The sequence below is a fragment of the Lates calcarifer genome, linkage group LG7_2, assembly GCF_001640805.2.
Source record: "Lates calcarifer isolate ASB-BC8 linkage group LG7_2, TLL_Latcal_v3, whole genome shotgun sequence".
Taxonomy (NCBI): domain Eukaryota; kingdom Metazoa; phylum Chordata; class Actinopteri; family Centropomidae; genus Lates; species Lates calcarifer.
In genome coordinates, this window is record NC_066854.1 from 11,946,522 (window position 1) to 11,963,058 (window position 16,537).

The following is a 16,537-nucleotide window of genomic DNA, read 5'->3' on the forward strand; positions in this document are numbered from 1 at the left end:
AGCCTCACACTGCCACTTATATGGCAGACTGCAGACTCATGTTTCCCTGCCAAAGTGGTTGGCAACTCTGTCTCACTGCCATCAACACAGAATTTGTGTTTAAATAGTTGTATTAATTACTCACTCAGTAATAAATTTTGTAAAAATGATATACATACAAACAGACATACAAATATAAGCAGTCCAGTCTGTACCAGTTGCTTGTTGGTGTCTTAGAGTAGAAGATGTCTCCAGACCAATAATTTATAACAGTGCTCAGCAGAAGCCAATAGACTCATATTAAACTAAGGATTTGCCCTGTGAAACAGTAAAATGTATGTGTTAATGTGTGTGTAAGCAGGCACTCAGTGGTCCTAGCAGTGCAGTGTGTGTCCGGCAGGATCTGGGAGTTTCCCATGACTCTCATTGCCACAGAGCCTCAAGTGGACGATGTCATCCTCATTGAAGCAACTGAGTTGGGCAAGACTTCAGCTGTAGGTTTCCGCCTGACCAGCACAACTAGGTGTGTTGTTTTTTTTGCACAAAGAAATAATAACATAGAGTCAACATGTTCTCCTTTGTATTTACTGTAGTGCAGTATTTGAATACATGTAATCAATGAATGCAAAGGAAGAAGTGCAGAAGTGGAAAATGAGACTGAAACCTCCACTTCTGTTTCCAAGTGTTTTATAGGTAATTTATTCCTCCTTCAGTACAAAACCACCATGAAATTATCAAATTTCTCTCTCTCTTGCACCTCCTGCACACACACGCTCTCTTCATCAAGTCAGGAGATCAACATAACTTTGTAACATCATTAAACATTCTAAAAAAAGTGTCCACCCATTATCCTAATATTGACACTAGAGGCACCCAGTGTTTGTTCACTGTGTGAATAGGCCTGTCACCATCAAGAAATTTTAGTTGATGATGAACTGTCAGACACATAATTGTGATTAACAGTTTAATTGTCCTTTTCTCTTCATGTTATGTCACTCTGTTGTCACAGTATTTATCAGTAGATGCTCAATGATGTGTGATCATTTGAATATTACAAGTTAAATGCCCCAGTCTTTCCTGGGGCATTAGAACATGATACTTCTATCAAAAGCACTAGGAGCTGTGGTAGGTCAACTAAATTTAGCTGTTAGTTCCTCAGGACAAAATGCATTTAACAGTAGCAGTTCAAGGAAGATGCATTAAAAATGGCGACAGTGTTGTTGTTGTCTGACCACTGGGTACCAGCCCCAGAGAAGGAACTTTTTTGATATTAGGAAGTTTTGTAACTAAGCAAAATCTCTGGTTCCAGTTGTAAAAACAGAGGTAAAGGAGTTCTTCAAAAGGTTCCTGGTTGCTATGGAGAACCAGCTAATAATGGCTCTGTGTTGCCGCATATGTATACATCATTTATTCATCCAGTCATACTTCTGTTTTAGCAAGTAAGCAGGTGGTAATTTGAGGTTTTGGTTCCAGGAGACCAGAGCCGTTCACAGCGGTGTTCCTGCCAGGCAGCAGCAGTGAGTTCACAGTGGCCCCAGCCTCAGGAGTCTTACCTCCTGCTGGTTCCAGTGGAGCCCTCATCACTGTGTCCTTCACACCCACCACATCCAACAAGAGAAAACAAGCAAGACTAACTGTCCAGGTACTTCAATTATTTACTCTCTGATAATATAATTGATTGTTGTTTCTATTTGTGGTTTTTAATAGACATTTTTAGAGACATTACCCCTGCATCACTGGCCATAAAATGATATTAATAAATTGGTCAAATCCAGCATTAGTATTTTGGTTGATAATCTGCTGAACAGGATTTCTAGTGACAGATACTTTCCAATGTATGCAAAATTACATAGAGACCCATTCACATGCATACAAACCTACAGTTATCAGAGTTGCATGACTAACAGCTGACCCCTTTAATTCCAGGCAGGAGACATGCAGTGGACCTACGAGGTGAGAGGGAAAACACCTCATGACTCCCCTCCCCTGTGCACCATGCTCACCAGTGGCAGCTCTTCTGTTCTTCATTCAGCCAGCGAACAGCAGCAGAGCTTTGGGTCCTGCAACCTTCAACTTCCCTCCCTCACTAACTCGTCCCCTCTCAAAGTCCACAGATAAGAACATCCTCACTCTCTCATACAGCTAAAGATCTTCAGTTTTTTTCTCATTTCTTTAATTATTTTAATATTTCACTTGATGTCTCTTTAAATTTAAAAGATACCTTTATATTTAGAAAATTAACTGTTATTTGGAAAGGCAGATTGATGGTGTTGGTGAAGGATTTCAGCATTTGTCCTATTTTCCCTGAAAATGGCTCATTAGTCACTTCTCATCACCAATTCTAATGAGCTGTTTTTCTGCCAATGAAATGATGGGTTTTCATACCTTGTGGCAAGTGGAGGGAATTTAACAGGGTGATACTGATATGATGCTTAATTTTAAAAACACTTTTGACTTGAAATCCCTCTTCACTGGTAAACACTCTCTGACTTCTTCATTTTAGCCAAGGATTTAATTAGTAAAATCTATAAGTTATAATGCAGTTTCCTGGGTTTTACTCATCAATACATCAGCAGGTATCAGAAGTATGATGAGCAATAAATACTAGTAATGGTTATGATATCTCTATTATGCCTCAGAGTCTACTTCAAGTAAAATGTCACCAGCCTTGTTTTGTTCCTCCCGTCTTTTATGATCCTCTGTTAGACAGTAGAAAGACTCTGGTCTAAATTAGATTTACCTCTAACTGCTGGTCCATGGATATTCTCACCACAGATTATATTACACTAACCAAGACGACCTTGAAATGTTCATTCACCTTTCTGAAAACCTTGGTATCTTCCATTTAATAAATCAAACCACATGAGCCTTACAGAGCTTACACAGCATCCATGGCTACATGGTAATGCTGTACATCCATGTGGCTGTAGCTGCATTTTTAGAAGAAGAATGGGCTTCAATATTTTAATACTATATACCATGCACATATAAAGTATTCTCTCTGAAGTTTCCATGTTTTATTATGCCGCTGCGCAGATGATAGCTTTGGCTAGAGCCACTATGTTTTGGATAGTCCATTTGTATGTCTCATTCTCGTGAACACAATATCTCAGGAATGCCTTTAGCAGATTTCTTCAAATTTGTCACAAAAGTTCTCCTCAACTCAAGGATGAACTGATAAGAAAAACTGACCAAATTATAGTTGTTTTCCAACACTAAATCCAAGTACAGTGAATGTGGCCTTTTTTTTTTTAACACTGATTAACAGAAAAAGACCCTTTGTCAAAGTAAAAATAGATCTCCAAATGTTCCATAAAATGTTGGAAACATTCATTTCAAATTCTGGTCCATGTTGACATGTCTGCATCACACACTTTGTGATGTCAGCTGCATGTTCATGCTGCAAACTATTAGATTCAACATTTATAGCTGCCAACTATCTTATTTTTGGAGGAACTGCTAACCACTCATAGACATCTGAAATGCAAAGATCCCTATATATTAGTTTAAAATGTTACAGTTTAGTATATTCAAAGTCAAATATTCAATTTTTAAGGGAAAAAAATTACATAAAAACTTACAGTGCCCTACTGTCTTTAAGATTTAGTGACAATAACGTGGATGTGTACCACACACTGTAGCTTGTATGCATGTACACGTGTGTGTGTGTGTGTGTGTGGTGTGTGTGCACCTACCTTTCTGTGTGTCTACAATATGGAGCTGTCCTATGGCTCACCTTGTGCCTGTGGAATTATTCACGAGGCAGTTATGCTCAGTTATGTGTCCATTAAGCACCATCTGCAGCCTGCTGGGGCGAGAATGGAGCGAGAGAGAGAATGTGAGGGGAGAGGAAAGATAGAGGAATGAAGCAAAAGATGGAAGATGGAGAGATAGGGAAGAAAGGAGGGCATGGCTGGGGAGGAAAATGATATGGTTGGAGTCATAGATGATGGAAAGAGCAAAAGGGGGAGGGAGAGTGAGAAAAGATGAGAGCAGCAGATAAAGTGAACAGTAAAATGCAGATGTTGGGTTGAAGATGATGGAAAGACACACAAAAGTCCTGCCTGGATTTTGCATATCCTGTATGAGAGAGGTCAGGAGAGGGTGTGTATGGTTATGTGTGTGTGTCCCTGCAGAAGTGAATCAGTGAGTGTGTTTGTGCAGTTGTTGATTTCTGGTCATAGATTACCTGTAGAAATGAGCTCCCTTTCTTGCCTTCCTCTGCGGGTGTGTTGCCCCGGCAACAGATGAGCCAAGCAAACAGTAATTGGTGGAGGGTCTGTTATGTTGCCTGCAGTAAGAAGAGATCACACTGAAGTCAGACGCATAATAATGAAATCATGATGACAGGCTGCCAAGTGCTGACACACCAGACTTAGTCAAACAAAGCAGATTCACTGACCTCTATACAAAATAAGACACTCAAGTTTAACCCCTGAAAGCTGCAATCTGAAGTGTGTAGCACTACTAAATACCTCTGCAGTGATACAAGGACATTTCACTGGCTTCTGTTGACCTGATCTGTGCAGGTAAACTTTTCAAATACACCCATTGGACTTGAATTGACTTGAGTTGGACAAAATATCACTGGTGTTTATCAAACACCTCAGAACCCCTACTAGGAATCACAAACTAGGACCCAGACATATTTATGACAGTTGTGGGTTGAAATACTTGATGGTGCTGAAATTCAAAATGAAGAAACAGCACTAATTGTTTGAGTACACTTTCAGTACACTTTACAGCTTTCAAATCTTGCATATGTTTTGCAATGTTGGACACACAGCAATGATGCTGTAAACCCTCTGAGAGCTGTGGAGCACCTCTCTGTTAACTTAATGTACCTTCACAGGTGGGGGGCAAATTGGTCATTTCTGTAGCCTAATGCCAGAAAGTCTTAGGTAATGCACCATAACAATATCTCACAGATATTATAGCCCTGTCATAGGTCATTTTAAGTAGACTAGTTAATAATAAAGCCATGATTGGCTTAAATGCAGCTTGTGGACTGTGCATTACATAGACATAGAAGTTTGTTCAGACAGAAAACAAAGTGAATTTCTGAGTATGATTAAAATTTTTGCTTAAGTTGAAACATCTCAGCTGGCATTGGAAAATGTTTCAACTTAAGTGTAAAATTAGCTTGTATTCCAGGGTTTATGACACAGACACAGAGATGAGAAGAGAAGAGAGAGACAAGTTGGATAATAGAGAGAACCAGAGTTTCTGATGAGATCTGAGTTCATTCAGAGGCTGAGCTGAACACAAACAGACTGCTCCCACAGACCTGGCAGGTGCTAAAGTACAGTTGGTGCATCTTGACTGTTTAAGGTAAATAAATAAAGACAATCTAAAAAGTTATTCATTCACTAAGAATTGCATTCACTTCTTTTTCCACTAGGACCATCTTCCACTTGAAAAAAGCTCAGGTAAACTGGACATCAGCTCATCCAAAAATACTCTGTTTAACTAAGCAGGACACAGTGGACTGACAACATGTTCTGATATGCCTGGGGCAGGTTTGTTTAGCTTGACAGAGACTAACAAATTTCAGTTTAAAAAAAGAGAGAGAGAGAGAGACTAAGAATGAAAACATTTTAGATTTCAAACAACTTTGATGTCTTCTGACAGCTGAGCCATATGGCGCTGCATTAACTAATCCTCCTCGTTTCCCAGACATTCCTAAATGGATTATCTACTTGGCTGCTTAATATTATTTCATTTTCATTCTGTCACAGAGAGTCCTATCCCCATACATCACTCACACTGGGATTCAATTAGCATGGCAGTAATTAAGCAGGGGCTGTTTCTCCCTGAAATGCACACAGAGTTATTTGACAGCCTGCCAGTGGAGGGGAGAAATGAGTGTGTGTGTGTCTTTTTGACAAGAGTGGGTGTTGAAAGAATGTAAGAGGAAGTTACTGCTCCATCAAATGTTGTCACTTTGTCTGATACCATCCTCACTTGTCACTACACAACATACTTTGGAGATCATCTTGTCCTGGGTACAAGCAAAACACATGTCAGTCTGTTTCTAGGATAATGTTAGAGCCTGTTCAGTGCATGCCATGAGCTGTATGCCATTTTTATGTGGCACATACCATCAGTGTACCAGTGGTTAGCGGTGGAGTATGTCAGTAAGTTCATACACCATTACTGGAACAGTCTCCCTACTGAGTGAAGAGAGCTGCACTAACTGTCTAATGTTTAAACATAAACTTAAAACATAGCTTAAAGCAAACCAAACATGCAGTCATGGGTAATATTACTCCATCCTTGGCACTGCCTTTCCTTTATTGTTTTTATTTCTGTGCTCTGTGATAATCTTAATGCAGTGTTTTGTATTGTACGGTATTATATTTTAATGTTTAGTATGACTTGTTGAAGCACTGTTCAGCCCACACTAGCCATTAACTTGTCATAACCTGCCCAGGGACCGTGGATAAAAAATAGCTTCTTAGATAACTCCAGCACGTTTACGTTGAAGTGTGCACTGCTGTGTTGATTAATGTGCACTGTCCCTGGTAAATAAATAAGTAAATAAATAGATAAATAGGACAACACCATCATTAGTCAAAGTAGGATATTGTACAACATGCATATTTCAGATTTAGTGTTTGCAGCCAGGTCCAATTGCCCTTGGTTCTACCCTTCTTGGAAAACTGTGACCTGGATGACTGAGAATCTTCACAGACATACCACTAAGAATTGGCATATGACGCTAAAACAGCAGCAACATACCATCAGTATATAATGTGTTATAAGTTGCACACAGCAGTATGAATGTATAATAACTTTAACATGTAATATTGGTGAAGTAAATATTTCTTTACCAAGGCCACTGTATTGAAATGTAGGTAGATTTCAGTAGTTACATGCACCATTTCATACATAACAGTCTTCCTTTCCCCCACCTGTCTTTACCTGCATGCTCAGTTAATGTCAGTGTGATGGATAATGTTTCTACCAGAGAAGTAAATTACTGTGAACTTACTTGTCAGTCAAATATCTACACACACACACACCACCACACACACACACACCACACAAGAGCACACATAGCAATGCACAGCAATATACAGGCTGTCCTGGTATATAACAACAGAGTAGAGTGGTCTGGTATCTCCCAGCACTCACAGTCCCTCACCTGCTAGTCTGAATAGCCAATCACACATCGGCCCCGTCTCCCACCGAAACAACTGCATGTTTTCTTTGAAGTGAAATCTAATTATTGCTGCGGCACTTCTCCACAAACCCTGCATGTGTGAGTCTACACTTAATGCCTCTGAGCGTGAGTGTCTGTGTGTGTGTGTGTGAGTCTGTGTGAGTGTGTGAGCATACACCTATCAAAACTCCCTCTGGTGAACAAGACAGAGGAGATGGGGAGAAAGAACAAGCTGCTCAACCCTGCTTTCATCCTGTCCCCCTTTTCACTCCTGCTAAACTCAGCTCTGACACATAAAAAATCATCATGTATATGTGTGTGTGAGACATTGTTACATATTTCATGTTTCAGATGACTGCAGGACTTATCATTCTGTGTACATTCAAGTGTTTGACAAAGCAGCACTTTTGTGTGATGGACAGCAGGCATGTGTTTGTCTGGTTTGGTTGAATGCTGTGCGACACATTTGGAAGCAGCTTTGATGACTTGACAGTGTATGACATGCTGGTAAATGTGTTTTTACACTCCTTGAAGCTCTGCTCTTATCCTGACTGATGGTTGAGAGCGTGCATATCTTGGTGAATGATGAGCCAGCATTGTTTGTATGTTTACCAGAGTGTGTGTTGTGTTCGCCTCCCTCATGAAGCCGTCCTCGGTGAGAATTCGGCACCTGTGACTTGTCTCTGCCTCCGATGGAGACAGATAGAGAGCTGGAAACGCTCAGCAGCAGGATATGAAATATGCTAATGAACCGACATAATAATAACCCATCATCACACACTTGGTGGAAAGAAGATGAAAAACTTTGCAGAGGATGTAGTCTTTATCCGACCTTGTTTCAAGACAAATTGAAATGATCTCCACCAAGGGGAGCATTTGCTGGTTTTGAGAAATTGTACTTACATCATGATAGTCCAAGCTGCATTAAGACATCAGTCATAAAAAGTAACTCCTTTTTGTTTAAGGGCACGCACCAAACCGTGGATTCCTTACAAAACCTGTTCAGTTACATTACCAGTATTTCTGAGCTGTTTATTTCCTGTAGTACACACATAAAGGGAGTATACATACACAAAGCCACCATACTTCACACAGCAGGGGAATATGCAAACAGTAAACATTTTCTGGTTATTACTTAGTGGCCTGTGGAGGCAGATAAAATCTGCTTCAAAGCAACAAGAAAATACCAACATTTACCTCCTGTAGTGTGCATGTACATTGCAACTAAAGGCCCATTCTACAACCCTCTTCATCATCAAGTACAAACAGAAAACAAAAGCCCAAGACTTGATATAAAAGAGTTATTTATCTATCCATCTGTTGCTCACTTATCTCTTGTTATACACCAAAATATACGCCAGTCAGCCACAATATGAAAACCACTGACAGGTGAAGTGAATAATATTGACCATCAGCACACACCCCGTGGCAACAGCACTCTCCAATGGCAGGGGCCTCCCCCAGCAGGACAGTGCTACCACCACACCACAAAACCTGTTCAGAAATGTCTTGTTTAACACGACAAAGAGCCCAAGGTAAAGACCTGGACACCTTGGGCTCTTTGTTGTGTTCCTCAAGACATTTCTGAGCAGTTGTGATGTGGTGGGAGGAGGATGTTGTGGCTGATTGGTGCTTGTCACCTTGTTTGAATATTTTAATGTAAAAATCCCTCACTTTTTTCTTTCTGTAAAACATAAAAATAGCTTTGGGTGGCACGGTGGTGCAGTGGTTAGCACTGTTGCCTCACAGCAAGAGGGTTCTGGGCTTGAGCTCCTATTTGCCCGGGGCTTTTCTGTGTGGAGTTTGCATGTTCTCCCGGTGCCTGCATGGGTTCTCTCCGTGTACTCTGGCTTCCTCCCACAGTCCAAAGATATGCATTAGGTTAATTGGTGACTCTAAATTGCCTGTAGGTGTGATGGTGAGTGTGAAGCCCTGCAATGGACTGGAGGTCTGTAGAGGGTGTACCCCGCCTCTCACCCACTGTCAGCTGGGATAGGCTCCAGCCCACTGTACATATGATAGATTCATATGATAGTCCATATCATATGAATCTGTGCCTCTGTTAGCTTGTGCATTACAGTAGCTTTCAGAGCAATATCCTAGTGAGAGGAATGTATGTTGATATCACTGAGCAAAAATTTACATTTCCTTAGAATGTGGTTGTGCTCTTATTTATTCATTTCATCCTCCTCCTCCTGATCTAAACATGACAGGCCTCTACACACACCTCTCTCATACTCCCACCCTCACACACATTTGCTAAGCCACTTCATTTTGTCTGACAGATCTGAAGGACTTTATTTTCAATTTCGAGTAATGGGGAACAACCACTATGACCTACAAAGAGAGGGTTATGTAACTGATGGAGTTAGCCACACTGTTATGTTCCCAAGGTAGTAGGTAGGTAGGTAGTGGATACAACAAGGAACAGTTTATTTACTCTATTTATACTGATACCAGTTCAACAAAACTGCTCAATCATTATCATCATCTATTTTCCATGTCACTATTTGTCAGAAACCTGATCAGGAAATACAGGACCACAACAGCTATCCTGGCTCTGCCAAAGACAATAAAATCCAAATGAACATGTTGTTTGATTAATCCATGTGTGGTTTTCACACTTTGCTTTTAAGTTGATTCTGTGTGAATTAAATGTACTGACTTAGAAAAGAGTTGTACTGATATTCTTGTCTTATCCTTTATGTTGAGTCACTTTCATATTCATATATTTAATCTAAGAAAATCTTTACCATACCACTAGGTCTTGCAGATGCCAGCTCAGTGAAAGAAATAGTAAAAGGTTGCACACCCACAGATGGGTGATAAATGAAAGGAAAAGTCTCTACTGGAGGCATGGGACACCATTCTACCAAAGACACTCCCTGGTAGTAGAGAGCACTGTCTAAGACATCAATTCAAAATCTCCTATAGGTGTCCAACTGAGACTGTATACCCATCAAACCGTCCAGTGACCCCATAAGCCCTATGGATGGAGGTATTGTCATCCTGTTTCTTCACTCCTTTTTATCTCCTGTCTGTAATTCCTGTAAAGTATTATGTGGCTAGGAATAAGGTGCATAATGACATTTCAGTCATAGGGGCTGTTCTCCTGCAGGACCACTACTTTTACTTCATGTTACATGTTATTGATAACACCTCTGTCAGTTTACCTAAGTAGGCTTTTCCTTGTAATGTAGTATTTCACATTTTTTTAAAATGTATTTGTACTTTAAATGAAGCAAAGGAGGCCTGTGCTTTATCCCCCACTGCAGATGAATACGCTGGAGTATGAATGTCTCAGTTTTGTGCGTGCTGTCAGTTTCTCTCAGGTGTCTCATCTGAACAGCAGGGCATCCTGCAGCTGCTCGAGTGTTCTTGAACAAGACGCTGTATCCCTCCACTCACAGGTACTTATTACTGATATTAGCAGTGTTTCTCCCCATCTGGGCAAGGAATTTACATTTTCCTTATGTTATAATCTTCAGACATTTGTGCGAATGGAAACTGCAGGCTGCTTTGTCTGAGGTGCTCGAGGGAGAAGCGAAACTTAAGACCCAGTCCCCTGGAGAGACAAGGATGCCTTCACAGTGAGGAAACTTTTGATTTGTAAATTCATGTTTGACATAGCACATGCAATAACCTACAATGATTTTCAGACCTCACATAATGGCAAGACCTGGGTTAGATGATCATCAGTCATGGTGGTTTCTGATGTTGGATGCATGTTGAGACCAATGACCTGAAAAGATATATACTATGAGTATGACACACACACACACACACACACACACACACAGGACCATGAACTGCTTTAGGAGGGGAAAGTGAGACAGTGTCATTACTTAGAGGGAAATCTAGGTCTGTATCTTGTTTCATAATTTGTTAATTAATTTGTCACTGAGTAGAATATCATTGTGAGAGTGTTTCCTATATTAGTTCTATTCTAAAAGCTTGTTTTTGTGGCAGACATAAAAGAGAAAAGTGCTTCATAAAGTTCAGTAATCTGACACCACATCCATGACAGCGCAGCCAGAATCACAGGACAGAATTGATCACTTTTAGGGTCTGACAGTTTTAGTGTGTCATACAAGCAATCCCCACAGCAGACCACATGCACACACACACACACACTATTTGGTCCTATGTTGAAGCGTGACAGATTTGTTTACATATCTCGTTTCCAAATGACACACAGGCCCCATCAGACACCAGCAATTAACATGTAGTCTATACAAACATGGGCACTGAATTTCACTCTAGGTTAACTCTGCTTAATAGCGTTTTAATATCAGCCATCCTTACATTACTTTGTTGCTTATTTAAATCAGGCTTGCTTGGTATAAAACAACACAAGACATTAATGTATATATGTAAGGAGCAATAACAAGCCACAGACTATGACTCAGTAAAAAGATAGAGGATATTGTAACTGACTGTGAAAGGTTGTGTCCACTGAAAGTGTTGATCTGTCTCCTTTTAATCCGAGATAAAGTTCTGCCTTTTCATTGCTTCTCACAGAAATTGAAGTGATGAGAAATGAAATTGAAGCATTGAAAGTCAAGGTAATTTGAGGTAACCTGTTTGACAGTTTGTATTCTAAGTCAGCCTTCATGATGCACTGTTTACTGTAGTGCTCTCTGTCCTTGAGGCTGCATTTCCTCTTTTTTTCCACTTTCTTTACTTCAGCAGCTGAGGACACACACGTAACAATTTGTCAGCAGCTTCAGAAAAAAATAACAGCCCTCTTTTTTTCACTGCAAATTTATGAAGTCAGGCCAGTTCTTATACTGCAGAGTTCACTGTGACCCCTGTACATATAAGTTAGGGACTGGTCCTGCAGCTCATGAAGTACAGTGGGCTGGATGAATATATACCAGCTTTTGGAACTCAGGGACTCTATGGAAAAAACTGGGATAGGGAAGGGGGCTGAATCTTAAAGTAACAATGATATCTTGACAATAATAAACAGTGAATCCTCTAGCCACGCATTGACTCCTAATAAATGGATTATTACAGCCACTGAACTATGCAACAGGCAGAGGCTCTGTGGGTGTTGAGGGACTGTAGCACATGTATTAATGAACTGATTATATAAGGCTTAAAATAATCTTATATTATAGTCTATATACTCTATATATGATCTATTTAATTAACTGAACTAACTCTTTGGATTGGATATTACAAGGACAGATCGCAATAAACATGCAGTTTATTAGGTACACCTACCTAAATCTAATACAGTCTAATTCAACAGCCCTGCAATAACAGTTGTAATATTCAGTTTGTGATGAAACTGGGACATGTGTTTCTATTATTTTGTCCTCCCCATTATATCAGTGAGGGTCGAGCTAAAAAAGCAAAACCTCTAATGTTATGATGCACCTCTAATGCATCATAACCTACATCCTCTAAAATGATCCTACAGTTGCATCAACACTTCTCTAAGACTGTTTCAATAAAAATGGAACACTATAACCACGAAGAAGGATTCATAGCAGAACTGTTGTATTAGACTGCTTGTATTAAACAGGGGAACCTAAAAAATGCCAACCCAACTGGACTGTTTATCCACTATTCAGTATACATCCCCTAAATGACTTTCATACAGTCTGTTAGTATTGGGTTATCCTAAAGCATATGCATACACTGCCCCTAACATTTATCCTGTGCTTTAGAACCTCACTGTGTTATTTTCAATTGTGGAATCAGTATCCTGTAATCCTGCATGCATCAGTGAATATATTGATCATTGTGTTCACTGGCCCCTGTTTGTTTGATTTCTTTGATAATCTCTGACCTGGAGATATCTGAAGAAATCTTTTCTTTGTCAAGGTTGTATGCCTTTGAAAGGCTGTTAGAAGACCCCAAGCCTTTCCTACACACTATAGTGCAGTAAGCTGTTACACCATTATGTGCCCACTGCCTAAATCTCATCTAGACCAGATGGTTTCAGTATTCTTGTATGCTCCTCAAGGTGGAACCTTTAACAGGTTGTAAAACATACTCTTAAGGACTAAGTTTGGGTTTGGTTTGGTTCATCCAAGTAAAAATCCTGCTACTGGTAATTACTTAGTATAGATTATCACTTTGCATTACCTTTTTTGGGGGTGGGGTGGTCTTTTCTATTTTCTTTAACTTACAACTAGATAGCGTGAACTCTCTCTGACATTTGAATGAGTGAGGATCACTTCAAAAAACATTCTTCTTTCTACACATTAGTCACTTTCACTCTGAGTATATTTTAAAGAGGACTATTTTAATTTAAATCAAATACGTTACAATACATAAATTAAATGAAACAGTTGTTTTGCTTAACTTGAACACTGTGCTACTCTTCCCTCTAACAGTATTCTAAGATTTATGGGATGGCACAGTGTTGGACAGGGCAGCATGGTTAATTGTGTGCTGTTGTTTTTCACCTTTATTGATCCAGGGAAGATTGACTGAGCAGCAAGTTCTGTTTAAGCAGATCCTTGCCTCTACAATCATTTACCTACATGCATTCACACTTGAACACTGCCTGGTATAACAACAGTCTGCCACTGTTTACCTCTGAGCAGCTCCACAGAAGGTGGGTGCAGGGTGCCAAGTGCAAGAGAAGTAGTTGTTAGAGAAGTGGCAAACTTTTTTAATTCAGTATTTCATACAGATTTTTATTCAGTATTATGTGTTACAGTGCAGTCCAAGGTAATGAACACCTCTGCAATGCTGTCTTTGTGGCATTCTCATAGTTTACAGTATTTTAAAGTTGATTTAATTATGAACAAGTGCGACAAAATAATTTTCTCTGGGTGAGATGAACAAAACCAGCACATTTGAACCTGTATGTTTGGTGGTTTTTCCATTCTGAAAGATAAGTCACTCTCATTAGTTTGATAGCAAAGCCATTTATTACACCACAGCACCACCAGACAACCATCTGGTATGTTAACAACAGGCCATCAAAGGGGCAATAACAATCAAACAAAAGTCACAGTCACTAAGCTCAGATTGTGACAAAGTGCCATATTAATAGGAAGGACCCACCTTTACAAGGGAATAGCTTCTATGTAATACTGTGTATTCTCTGTGGCCACTGCACCCAAAGGCCTGTTTGCTGGAGCTGCTGATATTCTGTGCACTAAACTTAGCTGGGTTTATTTTCTTAAAAGTTAAAACATCAAGACATCTCTGTTAGGTATGTGATGGGTGGGACATGGTTTTGGATGGCTGCAACCTTTCCCCCCTTTCTGGCAGTCTTATCACTGTCAGGAACACAACTTAACTGAGTGTTCCTCCAAACATTTTTCCCACTGTCATTTCATTAATCTGATTCTACACCCCATCTGCCCCTCTGTCTTCACAGACATCCAAATGTGAGTGGAGTTCTTCAATAGCACCCGACCATAAACACAGCAATCACCATAAAGAAAAACTCAAGTCTCACTCAGTTCACTTGGCTTCAGTGCCTTATCTGTATACTGTTCCTAGCAAATGTGCATTGGCATCTTTGGACCTTTAATAATACATCATTGCCATTTCACATACAATATTCCACTACTCGAGTGCCTTAAAAAAAAAAAGCATATTGCAGTGTAACCATGAGAATGCATATTTTAGGCCATAAATTTCTCTGAATGTCAGGAAAAGTTGCTGCTTAGTGCTGAAAGTGTGGACATTTATCTTCTAATGAGACAAAACACAGATTCATCACATGACGGTTTTGCTGTGGTGTTGAAGAAGCTGAGCTGGCCAAAATTACAAGGTGTACCTCAACTCTGAGACTGGTGAAAGAATACAGTCTTACAGCTGAGTTAGACAGTGAGATTAGCTGCTAAAAGGTGCAGAATTTTTTGCTGACTTAATACTTACACTTCTGATCCAACGCTGGCAAAATAGGTTACAGTGGTTTTAAAACTCTTGCAGTACATGTGAATATCTGCACATGTTCTTGCTCTAAATATAAACTGAAAATAGCATGCTTTTGTTCTAAAATCTTCTCTGTTTAGTAGACATCCATGTCATCTCCTCCTCGTTCCCTCTTCCTCTCAAGTCTATTCCAAACTCAGTCAGGGTATTAAATAAATAATTTGAAATCCATTTTTAATGATGAGGCATGCCAAATAACCTTTTAGTCCTTTCCATTTATGTGTAGCTGGGATGTTTGCATATTTAAATGTGCTGGTTACTGATAGATTTAAGGATCAGTTTTACAATCATTTTAAGATAGGTCTGGATAAAGCTAAAATATATGTGGAGCTTGGCTCCTCTTTTGTCATTGGCTGGCAGATTTAACTGTAGAAATAAAACCATAGTAATATTATTTACATTTCATCCATTATATTTGGAATAAGAGACAGAGTTTGATGTCCTTTACTGCCAACAGTTAAAACCGAGTGTTCCCTCTGAAGGCAAGGGGAACATTATCAGCTAACACAAACCTGTTACTTCTTTCCTTCTATGTCAAAAAAAAAAAAAAAAAAATCAGATGGAGCCTGATAAAAGAGAACATAAAGAGCACTACTAACATAGTTAGAGTTGTGACCTCCTTTTTACTCTTTGCTGACAATGTATTCTTCTTAAATGGGAAAAAACAAAACAAAACCATTGGTTCCCAACCTTTTCAGCCTGTGAACCCTTAAACCAATCAGTGTTTACTTGCCACATGTCATCAACAGTTTTTTCTTGCTACTACTATTACTGTTATAAACACTGGTCTGGATGATGAAGGACAGCTTTGCATTCTGACAGCCTTTTCTGCCCTTTTCAGGTTTGGACAAATCCCCATTTACATGCTCAATATATAATTTGTCTTCTCTTTTATTCCCCCTTTATGTTATGTATTTATGTGTGGAATGGAGATAGACTGGCAATAATGTTAGTGTTCCTGATAAATGAATTAGTGAGACTGCTATGTCTGCCAATTTATGTTCTGAAAATTCAATCAAAATAGCTCAATAATGATTTAAAAAAACATTTATATCAAAGTAGAAAGTAAAGAGTAAAGAATGTGAAACTATCAAGAACCTTTTGTAGCTTTTTATTTCTGGTTTGAGATTATTACCCTCTCTACTGCTCCATAAGATCCTTCCTTACTCCTTGCTAGTTAAAAAATCAAGGCATGTATTTTCTTTAGCTTGAGGATTGACATATTCAGGGTGAAAACATTAGGGTTAAACTCAACTGCACATCTTTAACTGTCCCTGGAGTTACAATCAGCAGAGGACCATATGGTGTGTATATCCCCGCTGTGCCCATACAAACTGGATCTGTCAGCTCATAAAGAACAAATACAATTTGTCGAGTGTGTTCATTATTTTTGCATTGAAAGTCAATATTGGACTGGAAGCAGAGTGAGGAATTAGAAGTGTCCTTGATAAAGTTGTATTATATTCCCAGTAAAGGCTAATA

The 16,537-nt window shown here is 39.4% G+C and overlaps 1 protein-coding gene across 1 annotated transcript in view; it reads left to right on the forward strand.

The window, feature by feature from the left end:
- LOC108880234 (cilia- and flagella-associated protein 47-like) overlaps positions 1–2,601 on the forward strand; it is a 49,356-nt gene extending 46,755 nt beyond the window's left edge. Inside the window, 3 exon segments of the mRNA XM_051066091.1 lie at positions 338–502; positions 1,453–1,621; positions 1,906–2,601. Of these exon segments, the coding sequence (XP_050922048.1) occupies positions 338–502; positions 1,453–1,621; positions 1,906–2,097 (526 nt within the window). The 3' untranslated portion in view covers positions 2,098–2,601.
- Positions 2,602–16,537: the final 13,936 nt, after the last annotated feature.